General features: G+C 36.5%; 3 protein-coding genes across 4 annotated transcripts in view; 2 read left to right on the top strand and 1 right to left on the bottom strand.

The window, feature by feature from the left end:
- The window catches only part of tmem91 (transmembrane protein 91), a 29,542-nt gene extending 20,791 nt beyond the window's left edge, over positions 1–8,751 (top strand). For both annotated transcript variants that reach the window (XM_051869945.1, XM_051869946.1), the window contains 2 exons: positions 2,195–2,341; positions 4,951–8,751. In XM_051869945.1, the coding sequence (XP_051725905.1) occupies positions 2,195–2,341; positions 4,951–5,106 (303 nt within the window). In that variant the 3' untranslated portion in view covers positions 5,107–8,751. The remainder of the gene's footprint in view (positions 1–2,194; positions 2,342–4,950) is intronic.
- A 1,864-nt stretch (positions 8,752–10,615) lies between these two features.
- exosc5 (exosome component 5) lies at positions 10,616–13,815 on the bottom strand. Its single transcript, XM_051869947.1, has 6 exons — positions 13,649–13,815; positions 13,402–13,515; positions 11,585–11,706; positions 11,057–11,197; positions 10,877–10,966; positions 10,616–10,733 (listed from the first exon to the last, which is right to left on the bottom strand). The coding sequence occupies exons 1-6, from the start codon at positions 13,785–13,787 to the stop codon at positions 10,638–10,640; spliced, it is 702 nt and encodes a 233-aa protein (XP_051725907.1). The 5' UTR covers positions 13,788–13,815; the 3' UTR covers positions 10,616–10,637.
- Positions 13,816–14,056: 241 nt separating this feature from the next.
- On the top strand, positions 14,057–24,204 carry bckdha (branched chain keto acid dehydrogenase E1 subunit alpha). Its single transcript, XM_051869935.1, has 8 exons — positions 14,057–14,224; positions 16,938–17,114; positions 17,222–17,308; positions 17,407–17,515; positions 18,699–18,860; positions 20,572–20,778; positions 20,864–21,005; positions 23,074–24,204. Exons 1-8 carry the CDS (start codon positions 14,111–14,113, stop codon positions 23,414–23,416), a joined length of 1,341 nt encoding a protein of 446 aa, XP_051725895.1. The 5' UTR covers positions 14,057–14,110; the 3' UTR covers positions 23,417–24,204.
- Positions 24,205–25,261: the final 1,057 nt, after the last annotated feature.

The following is a 25,261-nucleotide window of genomic DNA, read 5'->3' on the forward strand; positions in this document are numbered from 1 at the left end:
GGGATCATGTAGAGCCCTTTGAAGCTGCACTAAAACTGCAATTTATTGATTCTTCCTAATTCATCTTTTCTATTTTTATTTTTTTTAAAATACAAAATGTCAGTGTTTTTCACTCACCACCCGCGTAAAAATCCCCGGCCGAATTACCTACAGTTTTTTGATGAACACCAAGGTCATGTGGTGATTTAATTGCCATCTGAATCCACATCTCTAAGTTTACAAGAAGAGATCAATTCAATATTCACTGTTTAAATCCTTTTTGACCACTGCCGAGCACCGTACGGAAACTGTGCAGTAGGCTACACTTTTATTACTGAAATGCTGTAAAGTATTTACAAGAACAATACTTCATAACCGCTGTTAAGAACAAAAATGAGAAAGAGAAGAAAAGCATGTAAACATTTCAAATGGGTCATTATTATGGCAGCAACAGGTATGCAATACAATTTTAAAATATGTATTATGCACAATTATATACATTAAGAATATAAACCAAGCAGCATTATATTTACCTTATGTAAATAAGAGGTTGCATTAACTTAATTCTGCTAATTTCCACATTTTTAAAATGACATTCATCATTTTGAAAGATAAAATGCAAGACAGAAAACCATTTTAACTAATGTATAAATAATGATAATCACAAAACTCGCTCCTCCACCATACATAAATCGCCATCTGAATGCATGAGTTTTATCACTGAGGTGCCATGCAAATAATTTTTTTTACAGACGTCCACATGAGAAACAATTACCATCTTAATAGGGCTTTAGACACATTCAGAAATACGTAAATGCCAGACTGACTAGTGTAGTACACCTAATGTTAGTTTTAGTGTTGTGAATTTGCTTCAAAATGTACACAAATATGCTTTTACTTTTGTGAGACTATTAACGTGATTCAGAAATATAACTGATGTATCTAGTGACCTTTACTAATTATTACTGATTCTGGAAGTCTAGACGAATATAATTCAAACCTGGAAGACTCTGGCCGTGTAATGTTCTTGCTATTTTCATGTTAATGAATGCTTGTTCATGTAACAAAATGTTTAATGCACTTAATGTTGTTGACAGAGTAGAATCTATTGTTCCTCTTTGTATTTTTTACAATATTTTCTACTCAGATCTATGTAATAAACGGGTTAGGTCAAAAGTAATCAAGAAGTAGTCAGATTATATTACCAAAAAAGTGTAATCTAATAGATTACGTTACTGACTACAATTTTTGCCATGCAATTTGGAATCAGTAATATCACAAGTTACCCTTTTCAAAATCTGCACTACAGGTCTTTTTCAAGTTGGAGCACAAAAACATTAAAATGGAGGGTTAAAATGAATCAGTAATTCATTTTTTACTCAAATGCATCTGACTTCTCAATGCTACACGGGAGAGAGGATAGAGTGTGTTTTAATATTGCCTCTGCTCACAGCAATGCAATAAAATTTTATGAAAAATACAGCAATATAGCATTTTGTCATGCTACACTGCTTTATATTTGTTGCATCAAGTTAGTTGCATCATGCTTCTAGTAAGTTACTGTTCAAAACTGAACCTGACTGGGTTACTTGGTGTACAGTGGAAAGCTTTAGATGCTTGTAAGTGTCATTTTTTCCTTTTTCCCATACTTTTTTAGTCCATGAATCCTTTTTGTGTAGAGAAGAAGTCAGTGAAGTATAAAATACATGATGTGCATCTGGAGGATGTAAACACTATGGTTGTAGAGAAAGTGAAATGAGCAGAGTTGTCAGACACACAAGACACAAATTGAAAACACAGCTCTTTTTCTGAAACATGAGTCAGAATCTGCCTGTAGGCAGCACGACTAGTGCATATTTGGCATAACCTCATTCAGTCACATTATCTTACAGGAACCAGGAAAACCTGCAACAGATACATTTATACAGCACAGCAAAAGTAAACGCAAGTCATTGCCTTTGTAGGATAAAACATAATTACATTTTGTTAGTAAAGCAATTTATATAATCTACAATTTTAGACTTAGTCATACCCCTGAAACTTCCTTTCACAGGATCCTATGAAGAATTAAGTACAACACACAATAATAAATTAATAAAACTTTTATCCCATGACAGATTCAATTAAATTTCTGACCAGCAAATCATTTCCATTGACATTATATAACATGTAACCTCTCTGGACTTGTGCTGATGATTGTGAAATGTACCCACAGGACTCCTCCAGCGATGACTTCAGTGATACAGACAGTGAGAGCAACTTTCCCATCATGATCCCTCAAGATTACCTAGGCCTGGCTTTCTTCTCCATGCTCTGTTGTTTCTGGCCTCTGGGCATTGCTGCGTTCTATCTTTCCCAAAAGGTACTGGGCCATTCTCTTGGGCTTATGTTGGATTGTGGATATATAACTCTGGTTATAACGCTTTATTTTACAGTACGTGCACTTACAGTGTATTTACCCAAGAAAGCACAGGTAATACAAGGTAACAACATGAGTTAAAGGATTAGCTCACTTCAGAATTCAAATTTCCTGATAATTTACTCACCCCCATGTCATCCAAGATGTTTACGTCTTTCTTTCTTCACTCGAAAAGAAATTATGGTTTTTGAGGAAAACATTCCAGGATTTTTCTCCATTTAGTGGACTTCAACAGTTACCAACGGGTTGAAGGTCCAAATGTCAGTTTCAGTGCAGCTTCAAAGAGCTCTACACGATCCCAGACGAGGAATAAGGGTCTTATCTAGCAAAATGATTGGGCTTTTTAACCACAAATGCTCGTCTTGCACTGCTCTGCGATGCGCCACGCATTATGTAATCATGTTGGAAAGGTCACGCAGAAGTACCACGGTAGTGTGAAAAACTCCATCTCATTTTCTCCTCCAACTTCAAAATCGTCCGACATTATTGTTTTACCTTTTTTTGTAAAGGCCTTTCCATCGCAGAGCAGTGCAAGACGAGCATTTGTGGTTAAAAAGTATATCTTTTTTTTTTTTTTTTTTAGAAAATGACCGATCGTTTCACTAGGTAAGACCCTTGTTCCTCGTCTGGGATCATGTAGAGCCCCTTGAAGTGGCACTGAAACTGACATTTGGACCTTCAACCTGTTGAACCCCAGTGAAGTCCACTATATGGAGAAAAATCCTGGAATGTTTTCCCCTTAAAAACTGTGATTACTGTGATTAAAAAAAAGTGCTACCATAATTCTTGTTATTCATACAACAATGTTTGCATATCAATACTTAAATACAGAAGTAGGAGTCGTATGTGACACTCAAATACCTGTACTTGTCTCTCAACAGACTCTTGATTGACAGCACTATTATCATTATCCTTTACTCTTAACCTTGTATATTTTATGAACATAAGGAATTTTGATGTCATTCATGTCCTTCAATGAAATATTGTAAAAATGGCAGATGATACAAGGGGGAAAACAGATTAGAATGCCAACTAATGGAGAGGACAAGAAAAAAGACAGGAAGAAAGAGGACACAACCCATAAATCATACACTTAGAAGTTAAATAGAGGACTGCATAGTGCCTGATAATAACATCACATCTAGTTTCTTTAAATACATTTTGACTATACAGAATGTGAATATCATCCAAATGTAGTTTAATCTACATTTATATCCATTTGATAGATGGATTCTGTTTGCTGTTGTCACGCCACTCGCGTCCAGTGTAGACTCAGTGTTAGACAGACAGACAGACAGATATAGATAGATAGATAGACTTATAAGCGAAATTAAAGAATGAACTGGTGTGACGTCATTTTGAACAAAACCAGGTCAAAACGAAGTTCGAAACAGCTTGTCAAAGCAAACTTTCTAGAGTGCTTTGCTGGTAAACACCTTCGCACTACCATTGGTCCGTGGCAATTGTGTAATAGGTAGGTGTGGCTCTGAGGCTTTCTTCTTTGACGTATTTGTCTGCGACTAAAAACATGAACACACTGGAGAGCAGCATTATTGTAGAAAATGTAGTTGTGATTCAAATTGAAAGAGACACTGACACTCTGTTTAATACTGTAAAGATGCTTGCTTTTAAACAGTCTATTGTATGAAGTTGTATATAAATAAACGTGACCTGACTTGACTAGAATGCCGAATTGCAGAAGAACTTCGGCGTAAGTATAACAGGGCCTTTAGTTAGTTAGTGGACAGATAATCAGGCAGATAGATTGATATAAAGATGCATATAAAGATGCACTAACAGACAGACAGACTTGTTCATTGTTCTGTGTGTAAAGGGCAAAAGGGCAAATGGACTGAAAGTGGCAGAGATTAGCAGAAAGCTCAGGGCAAGATCTCTTTTGGGAGTGAGTGTGGTCATTATGGAATTACACCTGAGGGTTTAGGCAGGATTACACTGAGATTTGCAGGATTATGCCACCAGTGAATCAAAGTGGCACACATAAGACTAAAACAAGCCAAGGCACTTGTATTATTCAGCTTCCTTGTCTTATCCTCAGGCAGCACCCAAACGGACCATTTGCTGACCGCCTGATGCGTATCACATACAAAACTTGAAAGCTCTAATCTGATTGGTCATCTTTACAAAAGGTGTTTTTGTGTGTTTTGGTATTAGTAAACAACTTGAAGCAACTTTTATTATTCTGTTCAAGCACCTTTTCAATGGCGGCGGCACTCCAGACGTTCAGCCCACATAGCTGACAAGACTCTGATCAATGGATTTCACTCAGACTTTAATTAGTGTCATAATGAGAGGCCGCTGGTGATTGATTTCCAATAGAGCACGGGGTGTTGTCTAAAATGAGGGGATCAAAGGTGAAAGGAGAAGAGGAACGAATAAAAGAGGGGATAGTGTAATGACAGAAAACACATATGCCTTTGACCATTCCTACTCGAAAGCTAATCACTGCAGTCATACGGTAAACAACCTCGAGAGAGCAAAGGGACGTCCATCATTCATTATGATTAATGCTACTGTTTACCTTCTGCCTCCAGACGAACAAAGCATCAGCACAAGGAGATTTCCAGGGTGCCAGCGCAGCATCTCGGCAGGCTTTGTGGCTCTCTATCCTTTCAATCGTCTTCGGCATCATCACTTACACCTGTGCCATTGCTGCCCTGATCTCCTATCTGTCTGGGAAACCACCTTAAAGACTACTGCATTGGTATCCTCTCTCGAATCTTCCAGAAACACACCTCCCTGATTCCTAATCACACAAACCGCTGCTCTTTACATACTCACATTCATCTACACCTGTAATAAGTACATTCGTTCCGCAGAGACGGCGCCTTTGTAACATTTTCTGCAACTTCACCGTGGTCATATTAGAGTCTGAAGCTCAGTAGAACAAAGAGATGTTTCAGATTGTAAATGTTCATTAGATTAGGAAAAAATCAAGTCATTTGGAGAGAGGGTAGATGAGTATTTGGGTAAAAAAAAAATTATTGCGCCACATCAGAAAGAGAGACCTGCACTCTGTCTTGGCGCTTGTGTATAAGTTGGCAGGGGAGGGAGTGACTGAGGCCTAAGGGTTTTTCGAAGGGAACTCGACAAGGACAGCGAGATCAGGAGATCACAACGGACTTGGCTGTGAAGCAGCAGGACTTGCCCTCTGAGGCACATGACTCGAGCAAACTGGGTCATTTTCTATCTGAGCTCTAAAGCTGGTCATTGAACCACTCTCCAAACTGAAAACACCGCCATAAATGACTTTAGAACTCAGTTGGAAATTGTTAGATAGAAAACAGGTTCAAGTTCAAGTAAGGCAAATGTTCATATGCGATGGGAAAAATACACACATATATACTTCAGCTTCCACTGAGTCATACTGTTATGAGAAGCTTCTCCTGCAGGACTCTATTCATAGCTTGATAAATGTAGACTCTCCATTTTTCCACCCACCAACAAAACTGTCACTTCATATGACTCAGCTAAACCATACCTGCAAACTCTGGACTGGCGCAAAAGGTGACGAATCAGTAATTTGTAAATGATTATGTATCTTCTATATAATTGGTCTGAACAAAAATGGCAGAATGAAAATGCAGAGTCACTCTCTGTAGATGGCACTTATAGGAAAAGCAGAAATGCAGTGGTTACCCCTGTACACAAAGCAGCGCTTATAAACACCACTGTGTTTACAGAGGTAGGACAAAAAGAAAATGACATTGAAATGTTTTTGAAGACTGTTCCCTAGAGATACATTCATATAAAGTTTCTCCTGCAGGAATATTCTTAGCTTGACTCTCCATTTTTCTACCTACTGACAAAACACCTATGATTCAGGTAAACCATACCAAACTTTGGACCGGTGAAAAAGGTAACAAATCAGGAATCAGCAGTTGAAATAATTTCGAAAAATTCTCATAATCGAATAGAACTATGTGTTTTGTTTTGTTTTTGGTAGCAATGTTGTTTGAAACAACACTAATGTCTAAATTGTAAAATGACCATAAAAGCAGTGATTTAAACAGTTCTGATGAGTCAAAATTATAAGTAATTATGTATTTTAAATATAAGTGGTCTGAACAAAAAGTGCAGACTAGCTATATGAAAATGCAAATTCACTCCCTGACAGTAGGTGGCGCTTATGGAAAAACAGAAATACCTCGGTAAACAAAGCAGTGATGAGATAACAAATGCCAGTTTGCAATATCAAGCAGCATAACCAGTGTTGGGTATGTTACTGTAAAAAAGTAATTCATTACTAACTATTAAGTACATCTTCAACAGTCCAATTAGATTACTGTACTAATTACTCTCTCTAGAAAGTGTTGCATTACTTATTACTTTCTAAATCCCATATCAAGCTCCACCAGTTGAACAAAGTATTTAAAGGGAGAAGGTTACATTAAAAACATACATTTTACTTTAAATGTTTGTTAAACCCACTATTGTTTTATATAGAATTGTTCTATGTAGTCTATACTGTATTTAATGCAATTACTTCAGAAGTAACTAATTAAATTACAGAAAAGTTAAGAGTAATCTCTTACTTTACTAGGGAAAAGTAATTCAATTACAGTAATCAATTACTTAGTAATGCATTAGCGTAATGGATTGTTTTTGTACAGCTAAAAATAACTGCAAGTGAAAGACACTGAAAGCCAGTAATATTCAAATTCCAAATGGTTCTTACATTAAAAATAAGGTGAATAAACCCCACTGTATTAAGCATTATACGAAGGTTGAATGAAAAGGAAATGCCTCATATAACATTCATATAAAGAATTCCACCCAAAGTGAGAGTTTGCAGGTATGTAAACATGATAGTCATAATTTATATTCATACTGAGCTACTAAGCATATAACATGTACATTTTGTAGATGTGAACTAAAGGTTATTGGCCTGTCTTGGCAGTCATTACCTTGAAGCTGCATTCGTGTGATTGAAGGCATGCACTTGAGGTCATGAAATCCACTTGGCTAAAAGGGGATTCTGGGATATAGGAAGCTCAAAACTGGAGTGGGTGACATTTCTACCGCAGTGAGTCTGCATGGGCACTCTTTATTTTGTTGTAGCACTCTACTAATACTTAAATCCCTTTTGTGGGTCTACATTTCGCCTTGATAACCCTAGAGGCGAGTGATAAGCAGTGCCAAACAACGCTTTGACTGAAGTGCTTTAATCTCGGAGTATAAAACACATTACATCACATTTCTCAAACTTTCAAATCCATCTGCATTCATACACAATTAATGGCACAACCATTTTAAGCAGGATATTTATGTTTGTAAACATTCTGCTCATTAATTTGACTGGTGAACTGTTAACATAATCCATACAACAGATCTGTCTAGACTGATCTAGTATCAGTATACAAATGCACCCAGGATTCCCTAAACTAGACAATATATAAATGCCAGAAATACACTATCATTCAAAAGTCTTTTTAAATAAATGAATACCTTTATTCAGCAAGGATGAGCTAAATTGATCAAAAGTGACCGTAAAGACAATCTACTTCAAATAAATGCTGTTCAAAAGTTTTCAGTTTCCAACAAAATATTAAGCAGCACTATTTTCAACAATTTACAAGGTAATTAATGAATAAGAAATGTTTATTGAGCAGTAAATCAGCATATTAGAATGATTTCTGAAGGATCAAGTGACACTGAAGACTGGACTAATGATGCTGAAAATTCAGCTCTGATCACAGAAATAAATTACATTTTAAAATATATTCACGTAGAAAAATACATTGTAATAATATTTCACAATAATACTTTTACTGTATTTTTGATCAAATAAATGCAGCCTTGCTGAGACTTATTTCAAAAACATTTTTAAAAAACTCTTAAAAAATTGACCCAAACTTTTGAATGGTAGTGCACATTATAGAGAAAGTCAGATATCAAGTGCATGAAACTACAATCAGAAAACAACACTATGTAATTTAAAGGTTGAAATGTGCCCTGCTCCAAAAGATTAAAGCCACAAAACAGCAGTCAGCATAAACTGCCTCGGCAGGTGCCCTTCAAGCTCCCTGCAGTTAGAAATTGGGTCATATCATGGTAGGAAATTATGTACTACTTTTACAACAAGCTGCCCCATCGAGCAGAGGAGAGGAGCGATAGCACAGCCCCCTCCGGTCAGTGATCATTGAAGAGCAACACAAACAGTCCTGCACTTAAATCTCAGTACAGTAAAACAGACCGCAGACATCTGAGAGGAACACAAGTCTCCTCTCCTGTCATTATTTTATTCCTCCTCTACATTAATCGTGTGTAAATGTGTATGTAAATTTCGCTGGTACCTGTTATGAACAAATAAATGCACTTGATTGAAAATTTAATTTGGATTTGCCTTTGGAATGTGTGTGATTGTGTTGTTGTTGTGGAAACTAAGTGCCAACATGTTTTAATGATACTCATTACAACACACATCTCTAGAGAAACTAAATTGAACATCAAGCGCAACTGCGGTGAGCAGCAATTAATGATAATGCATATTAATATACTACGTATTAATTTTCTCACTGGCTATAGTCTTAAATTGCTATTTGAGTTACACACAAATAAAGCAGCATTATGGTCTATTTTACTTAATATGACTCTCCTGAGATCTTTTTTAGACATCCAGCTATTTATTAGCCATTTCAGAACAGAAACTACAACAGCTGGGTAGCAATATGGCTATTTACAGTGCATCTTTATTTTTTTTTATTATTATTAGCTGGGCATAAAAACACTTTGTTTTTCATTATGCCACCAAAAACTAATAGGGTATGAGCTAGAAAATACAAGCTTGAAATGATAAAAATAGCATAAATTTCTCTGTAAAGCTTTGTGGGTGAAAGCACGTAGGCTGGGTCATCATAACACACTCATATATTATGCATACAAGTCAGAAAATCCTTCAGTTTTAGCATACTATAATTCACTGTTATATATACACACCGATCAGGCATAACATTATGAGCACTGACAGGTGAAGTGAATAACACTGATTATCTCTTCATCACGACACCTGTTAGTGGGTGGATATATTAGGCAGCAAGTGAACATTTTGTCCTCAAAATGTTGATGTGTTAGAAGCAGGAAAAATGGGCAAGCGTAAGGATTTGAGCGAGTTTGACAAGGGCCAAATTGTGATGCTAGACGACTGGGTCAGAGCATCTCCAAAACTGCAGCTCTTGTGGGGTGTTCCCGGTCTGCAGCGGTCAGTATCTATCAAAAGTGCTCCAAGGAAGGAACAGTGGTGAACCAGCGACAGGGTCATGGGCGGCCAATGCTCATTGAAGGCTGGCCCGTGTGGTCCGATCCAACAGACGAGCTACTGTAGCTCAAATTGATCAAGAAGTTAATGCTGGTTCTGATAGAAAGGTGTCAGAATACACAGTGCATCGCAGTTTGTTGTGTATGGGGCTGCATAGCTGCAGACCAGTCAGGGTGCCCATGCTGACCCCTGTCCACCGCCGAAAGAACCAACAGTGGGCACGTGAGCATCAGAACTGGACCACGGAGCAATGGAAGAAGGTGGCCTTGTCTGATGAATCACGTTTTCTTTTACATCACGTGGATGGCCGGGTGTGTGTGTGTGTCGCTTACCTGGGGAACACATGGCACCAGGATGCACTTTGGGAAGAAGGCAAGCCGGCGGAGGCAGTGTGATGCTTTGGGCAATGTTCTGCTGGGAAACCTTGGGTCCTGCCATCCATGTGGATGTTACTTTGACACGTACCACCTACCTAAGCATTGTTGCCGACCATGTACACCCTTTCATGGAAACGGTATTTCCTGGTGGCTGTGGTCTCTTCCAGCAGGATAATGCGTCCTGCCACAAAGCAAAAATTGTTCAGGAATGGTTTGAGGAGCACAACAACGAGTTTGAGGTGTTGACTTGACCGCCAAATTCCCCAGATCTCAATCCAATCGAGCATCTGTGGGATGTGCTGAACAAACAAGTCCGATCCATGGAGGCTCCACCTCGCAACTTACAGGACTTAAAGGATCTGCTGCTAACATCTTGGTGCAGAAACCACAGCACACCTTCAGGGGTCTAGTGGAGTCCATGCCTCGACGGGTCAGGGCTGTTTTGGCAGCAAAAGGGGGACCAACACAATATTATGAAGGTGGTCATAATGTTATACCTGATACATAAAGAATTATATCATATTTAGTGAAAATAAGTAAAGAAATGACAATGCAAACTCAAAGTAAAAATCCTAACAAGCATGTTTTATTGTATCTTTGAATATCGCCGTTTGACAGAATCCCTATAAAACTGGAAGATTTGTTCAGAAGCCTTTTGACTGACTGCGATGCACTGCTGCAGCTGTGTAGGAAGAAAACACATTTATGTCATTGCCTTTTAGAAAATTCGAGCAGGTTATGAAACATACACAAGTACCTATGTATCATCGGCACAAACAGAGCAATGAATCACGAGCAGGAATGAATTGCTGCATCCGAGCTCACCTCGTGGACTGAAAAAGAGCCTGTAGTTGATGACATCAAAACATTGCGCTCGATGCTATCAAGAGCAAATGTTAACAACGCTCGACTCTCCTGGAAAAGAAAACATAAAAGACACGGATCAAGAGCTTAACTTGTGCGGTATGGTTTGTGTCAGCCCTAGGAAACAGAAGTGCAGTCTACCTTCTCCTGCCGAGCCGTGGGGTCTGTCGTTATCTGGCCCTCTTTGCTAATAGCGCAGGTCACACCACAAAACAGGTGGTTCATGGGAAGCCCTGCATCCATTAGAGCCATACAGGCAGCGTTCAGACAGCACGACAGCAGCTGACAGTTAGATAAGGATGGGACACGGTGTGAATGCAAGAAAATGAGACAGAAAACATTAATGTGCACTCGTGTTCAATAGTCTGAGGTCTGAGATTTTTTAAAGATTCTTAAGTTCTCCAAAATACAGTAATATTATTAGAATTTAAAACGGTTTTCTATTTTAATATATTATAAAATGTAATTTATTCCTGTGATTAAAGCTGAATTTTCAGCATCATTACTCCAGTCTTCGGTGTCACATGATCCTTCAGAAATCATTCTTAGCATGTTTCCCACATCTCTGCTATTTGTATGCTTTAGTACAGTCAAAGCAAGTACATATATACGTCAAATATACTCTCTTAATTTAACACAAATTAGAAACATTGCTGGTGTTCAGGATACAGAGCCATCGTCGTGGACGACCTGCAGGATGACTGTGAGAGAGGAGCGAGGATGAAGCGTCAACAGAAGAGCCGCCTCACACGTCTCGCGCACACACTGCTCTCTCGCGCGCTCCCGGACACCTAACAGAACACAACATGAGAAGAGTTTGAGGAGATGCAATGGCGAAACTCGGTCTGTACCAGACAGCCACCTAATGGTGAGAACTGGCAATGCAGGCGTCTGGATTGCGTCTGTTGACAGAAGGGGTGTTTGAATAATGGAATTACTGAATTAAAAGCCACTTATCATTAAACACACTACATGATTATTACTAGTCATGCAATTAAAGTTTGCACGATTATTAATTTTTCAAAAATGTTCAAACAATTTGTTGATGAAACCTTGATAAATAACTTGTTTTTCCATAAGAATGCACATCATAAAATAAATATGACAACTTTTATTAAATGGAATTTTAAAGTCTGCATAAAACAGAAGTTGTGATAGTTTTATTCCGTATTGTGTGATGTATATTGGAGTGAAATGGCTTCTTGAAGAAGAAGAAAAAAAATGTCCTCCATTAGGAATTATAATTGATGTGTTCAAACGGAAATTATTATGCTATTATATCAATCTGATAGTTTCCAAATTTGATTCCACATCAGACTATCTCATAAATATTTAATCATAATTAAAATCAAAGTAATTTCTCTTAAACTAAACCCTTGAAAATACTATCTATCTTGTAAACAGATTTAATAGTGATATTTTTGTACATTTTGTGGTTCACACGCAGAAAAATGCTTTCATTTATTTTGGAGTTGTCCTCATTTAACTAGTTTTTGGTCAGATTTCTGTTCATTTATTAAGGATATTGTTATATAATTTTTTTTCTCCACCTATGACGTGTTTTCATAAGGCATATCATTTAATATGCTACTTCTGCTAAATTTACTGCTAAACTGCTAAATTTAGTACAGTGCATTCATAATTATTAGGCAAAATTCCAATCATATTTTTTTCCAAGCACATTTTACCAATTCCAAATCACATAAATCTGAATAACTACTATTAATTTTGTATATAATCATTTATAAATTACATTATTGTTAATGAGGGCTGGAAGTGAAAAACACCTTATATTTAGATGTGCATAATTACTAAGCAGGTTTTTTTTTTTTTTACAGGTAAAATGGTCCATAAAAAGAGATTTAACTCGCTCTGTAAAGTCAGAAATTATTAAATGATCGTGAGAAGGATGCAATATTATAGAAATTGCAAAATAAAGGTGTGACCACTGGACAGGAAATGCTCATAATAATAAGAAAAAAACTGCCTAATAATTATCTGAATATAAGTTTTTCACTTCAAGACCTCATCAACAATTACATATCGTCAATTAATGATTATATACAATCTTAATAGTAATTATTAAAATTGATGCGGTTTTCAATTGGTAAAATGTGCCTGGAAAAAATATTTTATTTTAAGATAATATCAACTTGCCTAATAATCATGCATGCACTGTATACATAAATGTAAATATGGGGAAAATAAGCCTTTGTTTTTAATTTTAAAGACAGAAGTTCAACAACACCTAAACAATATTAAACAAGACAGCTGTAAAACGTGTAACTATTTGTAAACATTCTAATATTTTTTTATTATATATATATACATTATATATATATATATATATATATATATATATATATATATATATATATATATATATATTTATTATTTACTCATAACTCATGTTTACAGTGTACAAATTATGTCATGATGATTATTACTAATAAAACAATGATATATTCACAATTGAAAATACATACTTGGAAGCCCCATTTTGGGCTGGATAAGAACCTCTACAGTAGCACGATCGTAGATTTCCTTGCTGACTTTAACCTCAGCTGGTCCATAAACTCCAGCCAGGATACTAGTATCTCCTGAAAATACATTTACAAATCCAAAAAGACAGATATGAATGAAACAAAAAGATTGCTGGACATTCTTTGGCTTGACCGGCAACCCGTCGCTCTGAATAAACAAACAAATCAGTTACAAAACTGATGTAAATACCTTGAACAAAAGTAGAAGAGCCGTCAGGTCTTGATAACAAACTCTGCTGACTTCCATATTCCCTTAAAACTGAACAACTTTGATCTAACTCCATCATGGTCCTCACGCACAATCCTCTCGTCGCATTCATACGCGTCATTGTTTTGAGCGCGCACCATAATGACGACGTGGCACACGTTCGCCCTCTAGTGGTAAAAGTGTTGTAATGACCACGATGCCAGAAACCTCTAGACCGGTTTAATCAAAAATGTTTCTGCTACTAATTGTAGTTACAATCATGAATTTATTCTAAATAAAATTTTATATGCAAATAAATATATACATTTCCCAGATATAGACGTAAAAAAACTAAATTAATGTTTGTATTGCATGTCATTGTCCAGCAGGGGGCGCGTTGTGTGGGATTTTCTCAGACTGTCATTAGAGGAGAGAAAAGACGCGAGTCACGCACTTGACGTAAAGATGGCGGCTGTTAGATGTGTTAAGAAATTATACGGCATTGGACTTCATTCAATTCGTCAAAATACTGCGTTGAAAGCAACAACGCTTCTCCAGCAAAGGGCATTCCGCGTCTGTGTAAGTTTAACGTGTATGAATGTTGTATATACTCAGTAAAAGTAGCAAAAGTTGCTAATCAGATGTATGAACTATGTGTAACGTTAGCTGCGCGAGCCTCAAAACATTTGTCGTTGTTTGGATTGTATGGCACAACAAAGCACCTTAATATAAATATATACAATATAAGTCTTAAAATTAGACTTCAGTCTTAGAATAATGTTAATACAAATGTATAGGTATTCCTCATCTGACCTAGAAACCAAAGATTATTGTGTTCGATCTGATTGATCAAGTAATCCAATCCTATAGTAATTGTTTTAATCTAATAACTAGTGGTCAGATCTCTGTTTATTGTTGTGGGTAATGAACTGTTCAACCTTCACAAGGCTGTAGATTTACACTGAGAGCCGATTGGCTGGTTGAGGGGGGTGTGTGGAGGAAAACACAAAGCTAATCCCAGCAGCCATGATTCATTGAAATACTTTTATTTTCAGTTTTAAAAATATAAAACTTTATTGGCATGATTTTATTTGATGTAAAAGAAAAAGAAATACACAATATTATAATAACAACAATAAAATAGTATTAAATTAAGGTGCTAAAATGTGTGTGTGTGTATATATATATATATATATATATATATATATATATTGTTTAAAACTGTAATGTATCATCACACTTTTTCCTCGAGATGATCTTAATTGAAAATGGACATTAAATCTGAGTGTCTCAAGTGCATTAAGATACACTGTGATCCTAAATTGATATGCAAACCATGCACATAAAAAATATTTTGACATTTGTCATAGTATTATACATTCATGTACAGTTGTGTAAACACAACTGAGCCAATCTTCCTTTTCATGCAGCAAAATCCAATTCACATTAATACAGCAATGCTTTACAGTGTGCACATGATATAGAAAATATTTAAAGGGATAGTTCACCCAAAAATGAAAATTTGATGTTTATCTGCTTACCCCCAGGGCATCCAAGATGTAGGTGACTTTGTTTCTTCAGTAGAACACAAATGATGATTTTTAACTCCAACCGTTGCAGTCTGTCGTATAATGCATGTCAATAGGCACAGCTGATGGTTTAAAGGGTTAGTTCACACAAAAATGAAAAAAAATGTAATTTATTACTCACCCTCATGCCGTTCCACACCCTTAAGACCTTCGTTAATCTTCGGAACACAAATTGAGATATTTTTGTTGAAATCCGATGGCTCCGTGAGGCCTCCATAGCCAGCAATGACATTTTTCTCTCTCAAGATCCATAAATGTACTAAAAACATATTTAAATCAGTTCATGTGAGTACAGTGGTTCAATATTAATATTATAAAGAGACGAGAATGTTTTTGGTGCCCCAAAAAAACACAACGACGACTTATATAGTGATGGCCGATTTCAAAACACTGCTTATGAATCACAGCGTTATGAATCAGTGTTATGAATCAGCGGTTCGGAGCGCCAAAGTCACGTGATTTCAGCAGTTTGGCGGTTTGACATGCGATCCGAATCATATATATATATTATCATATATTCAATAAATATTGAATAAATATTACTCCTGTTGAATAAATATTACTCCTATTGGCATAAACATATGAGAATCCATCAATATTTCTCCAAATGTGCATGCTTTTAAGCATATTAAGAAATTGCGGTCAATATAAGATTTTAAGAGTAAAACAGAGGTCAAAATGTGAAGCTTGAGTCTTAGATCTTTTTAATGATGTATAGTTTGTCAACTGCACATTACCATTTAAGCTATATAATATAACAATATAGTAGCCTATATGAAATGCCATAGAGGTAGGAATATTCAGACGCTTTGCATCACAGAAATACATTATACATTATTACACTATACATTATTTAATGTAAGTATGTTAAAATAGAAAACCATTATTTGGTTAGAGACTTAAGACTTCTATTAAAAAAAATGTGTCCAATCTTTTGACTGGTACAGTAATTTAACATAGGGCTATACAAAATTTTCTTCACATGATGTGCAATAATACGTGCATGCATGAGATCACAAAAATCATGTTTTTTTTGTCAAGAGTGGACATTAATCCTGTTATCAGCATGATCACAGAGGGTTTGTTCACATAGCCTACCTGACTGAAAGGCCTCATTATTATGCGGGTCATTATTATGCGGGTCCTTTTGCAGGTCATTATGTGGATCTTTTGTCTTCTCAGGTGTGAATCACAGCATTATTCATAAAGATTCACGCCTCCACGCATACTGTGTTTCTTGACAAAAAGTGTCTTACAAAATTTAAATTAATATATTGTTTTATATGAACGAGTAGGCAGGATAATTTTTACATCATTTTGAAGCAAAAACTCTAGTCTACAACCTCCAATACCCAGAAGTCTTTTGAACACAGATTTAATATTATTTTTTTGGTCTTATTTCAGTGACTTAAGTTTTTTGTTTTTTCAATAACCACGCATAAACGTTATTCCTTCAAAAAAAAAAAAAAACATGTACATACATGTTCCTCACATATTATGGTAGCCTAGTTTGTGCTGAATACAGTGTAATGACACTTTTTCCATTAATATGTTTATGAACAACTGATAAAAGCGCAAATGTCAGGGCATGTCAAAACTTCTCCAGGGCCCCAAAATCCTCAGACCTCAGAGGGTTAAAGTATGTGAATGCATGGACTGCCGCTCTCATACTTTTGTGTTTTACTCCGTTTCTCTGTCTTCAGAGAGCTCTTCGCCAGCAGCCGTTTGATTCCTCAGCGGAGAAGCCGCAGTTTCCCGGAGCCTCGGCAGAGTTCATCGATCACCTAGAGTTTATCCAGCCCAATGTGATCTCAGGAATCCCTGTGTATAGGGTGATGGACAGACAGGGCCAGATCATTAATCCATCAGAGGATCCTAAGGTGTGGAGTCTTTTATTCCATTTAATATGTGTGGAAATAAGCTGGAACCAGGTTATCATTAATAAATGATAATATCAAAACACTTCACAGCATTACTTGTGTTTCAGCTTTCAAAAGAGACGGTTTTGAATTTCTATCAGAAGATGACGTTACTCAACACAATGGATCGTATTCTTTACGAGTCTCAGAGGCAGGTGAGAGATGGAGTGGATTTTAGTGCCATACTGACTCCATCATAAAATGAAATCTGAAAGTTTATAATGCTTAAATTTGGTACGCATTTGTGTTCAAGGGCCGTATCTCATTCTACATGACCAATTACGGTGAGGAGGGCACACATATTGGAAGCGCTGCAGCTCTTGACCCTACTGATTTGGTCTTCGGCCAATACCGGGAAGCTGGTGAGAATGTTTACAACCTGGAGATACAATACTCTCCCAGTTTTGTTATTTATTAAAGGGTTAGTTCACCCAAAAATGAAAATTTTGATATTTTTCTTGAAATCCGACGGCTCAGTGAGGCCTGCATAGCCAGCAATGACATTTCCTCTCTCAAGATCCATTAATGTACTAAAAACATATTTAAATCAGTTCATGTGAGTACAGTGGTTCAAAATTAATATTATAAAGCGACGAGAATATTTTTGGTGCACCAAAAAAAACAAAATAGCGACTTATTTAGTGATGGCCGATTTCAAAACACTGCTTCAGGAAGCTTCGGAGCGTTATGAATCTTTTGTGTTATGGTTGTAAATGAATGGGACGCTAAATATCATTTTGACTTTAATAAGATTTTCCCAGTAAAATGGCAAGAAGAAATCTGGTGTCCTACATGATTCCTGTTCTTTCCGACAACAAAGCACTTGAATGCAACGAGCTGGTAATTATGATTTAATAAGTGGGAAGTAAGAAATTTCCGATAGCACGTGAATGCAGCATAATCTCATTTTATTAACCAATGTCTTTGCTGAAGTAAGAGTGTTGACATTTTCTTGTTCTTCTGCGATCCAGAATGGCAGCACAGCTGAAGGGTTTGTTTGAGCTGTGCCCTCTACTGTACAGATGTGAATTTGCATATCTGAGGCTTATTCATTTCACTTTTGGTGTGAAAGGGTCTTTACATTTGCCAAAAATAGAACTTTTTAGTTATTGAAAACAAACAAGCAAGCCCAGCTCAGGTGAGAAAAAGTAAAGCAAAAGTAACGTAACGCATTGTAATGCATTACTTTTAAAAGTAACTTTCCCCAACACTGATGGAGAAATATTGCAATTTAATTTAGTGTGCATTGATATTTGATTAAGTACATTTTATGTATTAATATTGGACAATGTTTATTTATTATATTTAACACAATTACATATATTAAATGATTTATTTACTGTGGCGGGGTCAGCTCCAGAACACCGAACAGATGTGTGCGTTGGCTCTTTTGACTCAGGCTGCCCATTAAGGCTTTCTCAAGCCAAGATCAAAGTTTGTTTACGAACTTTAGCTTCTAGTTATAAATTAATATATAGTATATTTAATATTATATTAAATTTTGTGTATTAAAAATATAAATGTATTTTTTCTGTATTTCCGTAGGTGTATTGATGTACAGAGGCTTCCCTCTGGATCTGTTTATGGCACAATGCTATGCAAACGCTGATGACCTCGGCAAGGGTCGACAAATGCCAGTTCACTATGGCTCCAAAGACCTCAATTTTGTCACCATCTCCTCACCACTTGCCACTCAGATCCCCCAAGGTAAGAAGTGAGCATGTCTGTTACGCAGAACATGAAGAATGTTTATATACACTATTGTTCAAAAGTTTGGGGTCTGATTTTAATGTTTTTTGAGTGAAGTCTCCTATGGCAATGGTTCTCAACTGGTCTGGCCTGTGACCCACATTTTTGGGAATTTGAACCAAGCAAATTTATTTGTCAAAAATGGTTGACACACACAAGTACCATCCCATTTTAGTTAACATACACATAAATTGTAAGAATATCACTAAACAGTATAAGGTGAGTCTATTAAATAAGCAGTCCCTAACTAGTTATTCTTAATACAATAAAGTTAGTAAGATGGTATTGAGCCACCACTCTCAAAGTTCATTTTTCTGAGGTAAGAGACTTTTTATTTCGTAATCAGTTATGAAAATAACGTTAGAATAATGACGCTGACATATAGCCTGACAGCAGATACTGAATCAAGAAAACATGTTTTTCTCAGGCACTCTTTACTTAAACTGCGTCTGACAGAAGAGTCAACAGCTTTCATGCATGTCTTTCAAAATAAGTCTCTCATCAGAAAAGTATTTTGAATTAAGTTTGTTGTTGTTGTTGTTTCTTTGACTACACACTCCGCAAACCACTCAAAACCATCTTGTGACACACTGGTTGAGAAACTCTTATGCTCACCAAGAATGCATTCGATCAAAAAAAACAGTAATATTGTGAAATATTATTACAATTTAATATAACTGTTTTCTATTTTAATATATAGTACCAGTCAAAAGTTTGGAAACATTACTATTTTTAATGTTTTTGTCTCTTCTGCTCATCAAGCCTGCATTTATTTGATCAAAAATTCAGAAAAAAACAGTAATACTGTGGAATATTATTACAATTTAAATTAATGGTTTTCTATTTCAATATAATTGCTGAATATGAAAATGAATGTAAAATATGCTGAATTATTATCAATTTTGGAAACAGTTGTGCTGCTTAATAATTTTTTTATAACCTTTGATACTTTTTTCAGGATTCTTTGATGAATAAGTTAAAAAAGAACAGCATTTATTTAAAATGTTTAACAATATACACTACCGTTCAAAAGTTTGGGGTCAGTATTTTTTTTTCTTTCTTTTTCGAAAGAAATTAATACTTTTATTCAGCAACGATGTGTTAAATTGATTAAAAAGTGATAGTAAAGACTTATATTGTTTAGAAAAGATTTCTATTTTGAATAAATGCTGTCCTGTCACAGGTTATAAAAAATTATTAAGCAGCTCAACTGTTTCCAACATTGATAATAACGGAGTATCAAATCAGCATATTACAATGATTTCTGAAGGATCATGTGACACTGAAGACTGGAGTAATGATGCTGAACATTCAGCTTTGATCACAGGAATAAATTGCATTTTAAAGTATATCAAGATATTATTTTAAATTGTAATAATATTTCACAATATATCTTTTTTTTTCTGTATGTTTGATCAAATGAATGCAGGCTTGATGAGCAGAGACTTCTTTCAAAAACATTAAAAAGAGTAATGACTGGTACTGTACAATAGTTAAGATATGATTTCAGCAGACATTACTCTTCACTCTTATTTTTGCTCAGTTGAATGCATCTTTGCTGAATAAAAGTATTAATTTCTTTTAAAAAAAACAAACACTTAATGGCCTCAAACATTTAAACAGAAGTGTAAACCTCAATAAGAAGTTTGATCTGTTCCTCCCGCTGTAGCGGCCGGGGCGGCGTACGCAGTAAAGCGGGAGAACACAAACCGTGTGGTGATCTGTTACTTTGGAGAAGGGGCGGCCAGTGAGGGAGACGCACATGCTGGATTTAATTTCTCCGCCACCCTTGAGTGTCCTCTCATATTCTTCTGCCGTAATAACGGTTATGCTATCTCCACGCCGACCAATGAGCAGTATAGAGGAGACGGTATTGGTAAGTAAGTCTTTCCGGCATAGACTCCCATGTGAATCTCTGCGTTTCATTTGTCTTATTTGTTTTTTGTTTTTTTTGTCCAAAGCTGCTCGAGGTCCAGGATATGGACTGATGTCGATCCGTGTAGATGGAAATGATGTTTTTGCAGTATACAACGCTACAAAGGAGGCACGACGCAGAGCGGTGGCTGAAAACCAGCCCTTCCTTATTGAAGCCATGACCTACAGGTAGAGTTTATATACATGAATCAGCTGAATATCAGGAAGTAGAACTTCCACAGCATTCTATTACTTATAAACAGCCTATGTGGAACAATGTAGACCTGGAGGAGACCACAACGCTGCCATTTGGGGTTGGACCTATTTTTTTTTACTGTATGTAGAGTGTCAAACTCAGCAGAAAACACTATGAGATGCACTGTAAACCTATTTGTCAACACAATATTTTGCAATGTAGGCTTTTATGAAGCAGCATAAAATATGTAGGAGAGAACTAGCCTATTGCTTGGGGGAAAAAAAAAAACGTGCCTGTCAAGTTTCTTACACAGACATACAAACAGCTTTTTCGAGATTTCTTTTGTCCATATTGCCCAACCCTAATTAATAGTATTGTAATATTGTTGTAGCATTCATATCCTTGACAGGACGATTGTTTTTTATACTGTAAGACCACAAATCAAGTGTGATACGAGAGACATGAAAGTGCCGGTGTTGTGCTGAATTCTGACCCCCCCTGCCAGATTATTACCCCCCTGAGTCCCCAGTATAGGTAGGTTTAGGGTTAGGTATTGGGTTAGGATTAGGCAACCAGGTAGCGGAATCAACAAGGGAGGGTAATAATTTGGCAGAGAGTTAAAATTCAGCACAACACCGGCTTCAGGTCCCAGGATGAGCGGTCTGTAATCAGGGTTCTTCCTGTAGCCGCAACCAAATATTTGGTCATTTTAAGGGTTAGTTCACCCAAAAATAAAAATTCTGTCATTAATTACTCACCCTCGAGTTCCACACCTGTAAGACTTTAGTTCATCTTCGGAACACAAATTAAGATATTTTTAATGAAATCTGAGAGCTTTCTGTTCCTCCATTGACAGCCTACGCAACTACCACTTTCAAGCCCAGAAAGGTAGTAAAGACATCATTAAAGTAATCCATGTGACTCCAGTGAGTTTAACCTCAATGTTATGTGCACAAGAGTGCTTTGTTTGCACAAAAAAACATAATTTACCACTTTATTTACAAAATATTAATCTCCAGTGCGCGTTCACATAATGCATGCGTGTTGTTGACGTTTTTGGAGATTAATGTTTTTTTGTAAATAAAATTTTTTTTTTTTTTTTTGTGCAAATAAAGCACTCATGCTGGAGTCACATGGATTACTTTACTACTTTTCTGGGGCTTGAAAGTAGGGCTGCAACAACTGATAGATAATAATCGATGATCGAAATTGTAGACAACAAATGTCATTATCGATTAGTTGCGTCTGCCCACCGTGCATGGTAAACTTCAGCCAATCCTGTCAAATTACAGCACTAAATTATATTCATTTCTATGAAAAAAAAAATGCATCTAAAAATAGCGGGGGGGAAAAGAGTGAGCTGCTGCAGGAAAGGTACGTAATCCAAGCTGCCCAAAACATGAGAATTATTTATTTTAAGCTCGGTAGCGTATTGTTTGACATGGCTTGCCCTGTCAGGCACTTTGACAGATGCGTGTGCTATTTAATGTTTGATATGTTTCCTCAGTGCAAAACTTTAATTTTACTGTTATGTCTTTATCTGGAAGTGTTATAAATTCACACAAGTATTTCCATTTTGCATTAAGGCTCATCCTGACAGTCTGCGTTGAACTTCAGACTTTACTGAATGAATGCCGGCGTGATCGATTAATCAAAGAAATATACTTCCAACTAATCGATTATCAAAATAATCATTAGTTGCAGCCCTACTTGAAAGTGGTAGTTGTGTAGACTGTCAATGGATGGACAGAAAGTTCTGATTTCATTAAAAAGACCTTCATTTGTGTCTTACGGGTGTGGAACGACATGAGGGTGAGTAATTAATGACAGAATTTCCATTTTTGGGTGAACTGACCCTTTAATGTGATGATACTGATGATTTGACGAACACAATAACTCTCAAACTCTCACACATCTTCACCCTACAATATATTACATAAGAGTTGTAAGTTGTAGTTTCTGCACATACTACCTTTCGGGTTAAACATTTTTACTGATATTTTAGTGCATCCCTAGTGTTGTGAAATGAGCGAAACCTTTCATTTCCTCTTCCCGCTCCAGGATCGGTCATCACAGCACCAGTGACGACAGTTCTGCCTACCGCTCAGTCGACGAGGTGAACTACTGGGACAAGCAGGACCACCCCATCTCTCGCCTACGGCACTACATGACCGCCCGAGACTGGTGGGGCGAGGACGAGGAACGGGCCTGGAGGAAGCAGTCCCGCAAACTCGTCATGGAGGCCTTCGAAAGAGCCGAGAAACGTCTGAAACCCCACCCTGACCTGCTGTTCACTGACGTCTATGATGAGATGACTCCTCAAATAGCCAAGCAGAAAGACGCCATGTGGCGGCACGTCCAGCAGTATAAAGAGCATTACCCACTTGATCTCTATGAGAAATAATCCATGAGCCGTGGACACAACTGCGAAAAGTCTTGCACATGTCAGATGGTTTGAATTCTCTTTTTTCCCCCCCATTTCTTTATATTCATGTTGCTTTAGAAAGCACAAATACTGAAAGATGAATTGTTATCCTCCATTTTTGCCACTAGAGGCCTCTGTTTTGTAATTTTGTGCCTTGGATAATGGTGTAAAAGAAGGAGTGGTGAAAATCGGTTGAAGATCTTTTACTGTACACTGGCCTAATGTAGCAAATACTCTCATTGTTCTAACAACCCATGAATACAATATCATTATATCGGCATAGTGTTATCAGTACAGTCACTACTGTTTCTTCATGAATATCTTGAGTAATTCCTGTGGTATAAGAACTTCATTCAGTATCTTTTGGAATATGGGTTTCTAAATCACTGTAAATGATCATCATTGATTTCTCATTTCTCCACAAACAACACTAATACTCACTGAAGGTGATGTGATTGTGACATGTTTATTTTTGTGTGTATTATTACCTTCAGACTTTCCACTCCAAACTGAGCCATTAATAAGTATATATACAACATGTTACTGGTTTGTGTGCTGTTAATTCCCACCCCCGCAGATGATGTTAATAATAACTTCCTGTTTAGCTGTGATTGTTAATGAACTGAACAAACTTTCTGTGTGAGACTCACTCAACTGTTACATGACATGATGATGTCAACATGATGACAACGTTTGAGATATATTCTGATTAGCTTTAGGGGATTATAAATTGTATTTTAAACAATAAAAATGCTCATAAAATGTAATTGCTCATATAGTGAAGTGGTTACTGTATATAGCCTTGTTGTATAGTCGTAGCCCCTATTTTATAGAGACCACAGTGGGTTTTAAAGGGAACCCCTGTGGCCTGTTGCATGAAGCTAGTTGAACAAACTCTGAGTTTCAGAGTAGGTTTAGAGTTGACAAATCCAGATAAATCCAAACTGGTTAAGATCAGGATCAGATGTTGCACAACGCTCGGTATAAACTTTCTCTGTCAACTCAGGTTTAATCCAGAGTTTGCGATTAACTCTGAAGCGCGTGCACCTGAAAGTGTGACACGTGCGGCAAACAGCCAATCACATGGAACATACAGAGCGTCCGTTTGATTCACTTCTCACGAGAGAGCCACGCAATTCACTTCTCTTCTGAAGATTAAGAGATTGTTATGAAAAATATCATGAAATTAAATGCATTTACAAGGCAGGAATAAACACTGCTGCAGTGAAAGTTTGAGAAGACAGCTGAAAGAAAATATCTGACTATGTCAATGCATGTGAATCAAAGAAATATGCCTAATAATTTATAATGTAATAATTTATATTAGATTCACAAAGAGCTCAAATGAATACACATAAGCTTAATTTGTTTAAAAGCTTTATATATCGATGCATGTATTATATTTATATCAATTTAAAAGCAAAGTTAAATATTAATTGTCAAATAATATAATAGTTATATGAATATACTATTATATGAATTATACATAATTCATATAATATAAATATAATAAATAATTAGCAGCAAAAGATGAGTAATTTTGTCTCTAAAATGTTTTCACTATAAACTGCTTTAATTTGGAGCGAGAGATACAGGGGGAGTGGCTTTATTGCGTCAGATATATGTCACTTTACTCACAGCTGATTGGTCCAGTTTGGGTTTGCGATCTCTAACCCAGAATAAAACCTGTTCCGGAGCAGGTTAGCCGTGTAGCGTAAGTTACCATAGCAATGAAACCCGCTAAAAACCAATCCACCTTCATAAGCCCGAAAAACCAGAGTTTACTCAAACTAATCTTGAACTTACCTGGGTAGAAACAAACCG

Source organism: Ctenopharyngodon idella, chromosome 18, assembly GCF_019924925.1.
Source record: "Ctenopharyngodon idella isolate HZGC_01 chromosome 18, HZGC01, whole genome shotgun sequence".
Taxonomy (NCBI): Eukaryota; Metazoa; Chordata; class Actinopteri; order Cypriniformes; family Xenocyprididae; genus Ctenopharyngodon; species Ctenopharyngodon idella.

What these genes read in the sequence shown, in the direction of transcription:
- exosc5 (XM_051869947.1), bottom strand. Translation starts at nt 13,787, where the DNA reads ATGACGCGTATGAATGCGACGAGAGGATTGTGCGTGAGGACCATGATG. An exon ending in CTCTTCTACTTTTGTTCAAG is followed by an intron (nt 13,516 to 13,648) that starts GTATTTACATCA and finishes ATGTATTTTCAG; the next exon opens with GAGATACTAGTATCCTGGCT. An exon ending in GCCCAAAATGGGGCTTCCAA is followed by an intron (nt 11,707 to 13,401) that starts GTATGTATTTTC and finishes GTGTTCTGTTAG; the next exon opens with GTGTCCGGGAGCGCGCGAGA.
- bckdha (XM_051869935.1), top strand. Translation starts at nt 14,111, where the DNA reads ATGGCGGCTGTTAGATGTGTTAAGAAATTATACGGCATTGGACTTCAT. An exon ending in ATCCATCAGAGGATCCTAAG is followed by an intron (nt 17,115 to 17,221) that starts GTGTGGAGTCTT and finishes CTTGTGTTTCAG; the next exon opens with CTTTCAAAAGAGACGGTTTT. An exon ending in ATTGAAGCCATGACCTACAG is followed by an intron (nt 21,006 to 23,073) that starts GTAGAGTTTATA and finishes TTCCCGCTCCAG; the next exon opens with GATCGGTCATCACAGCACCA.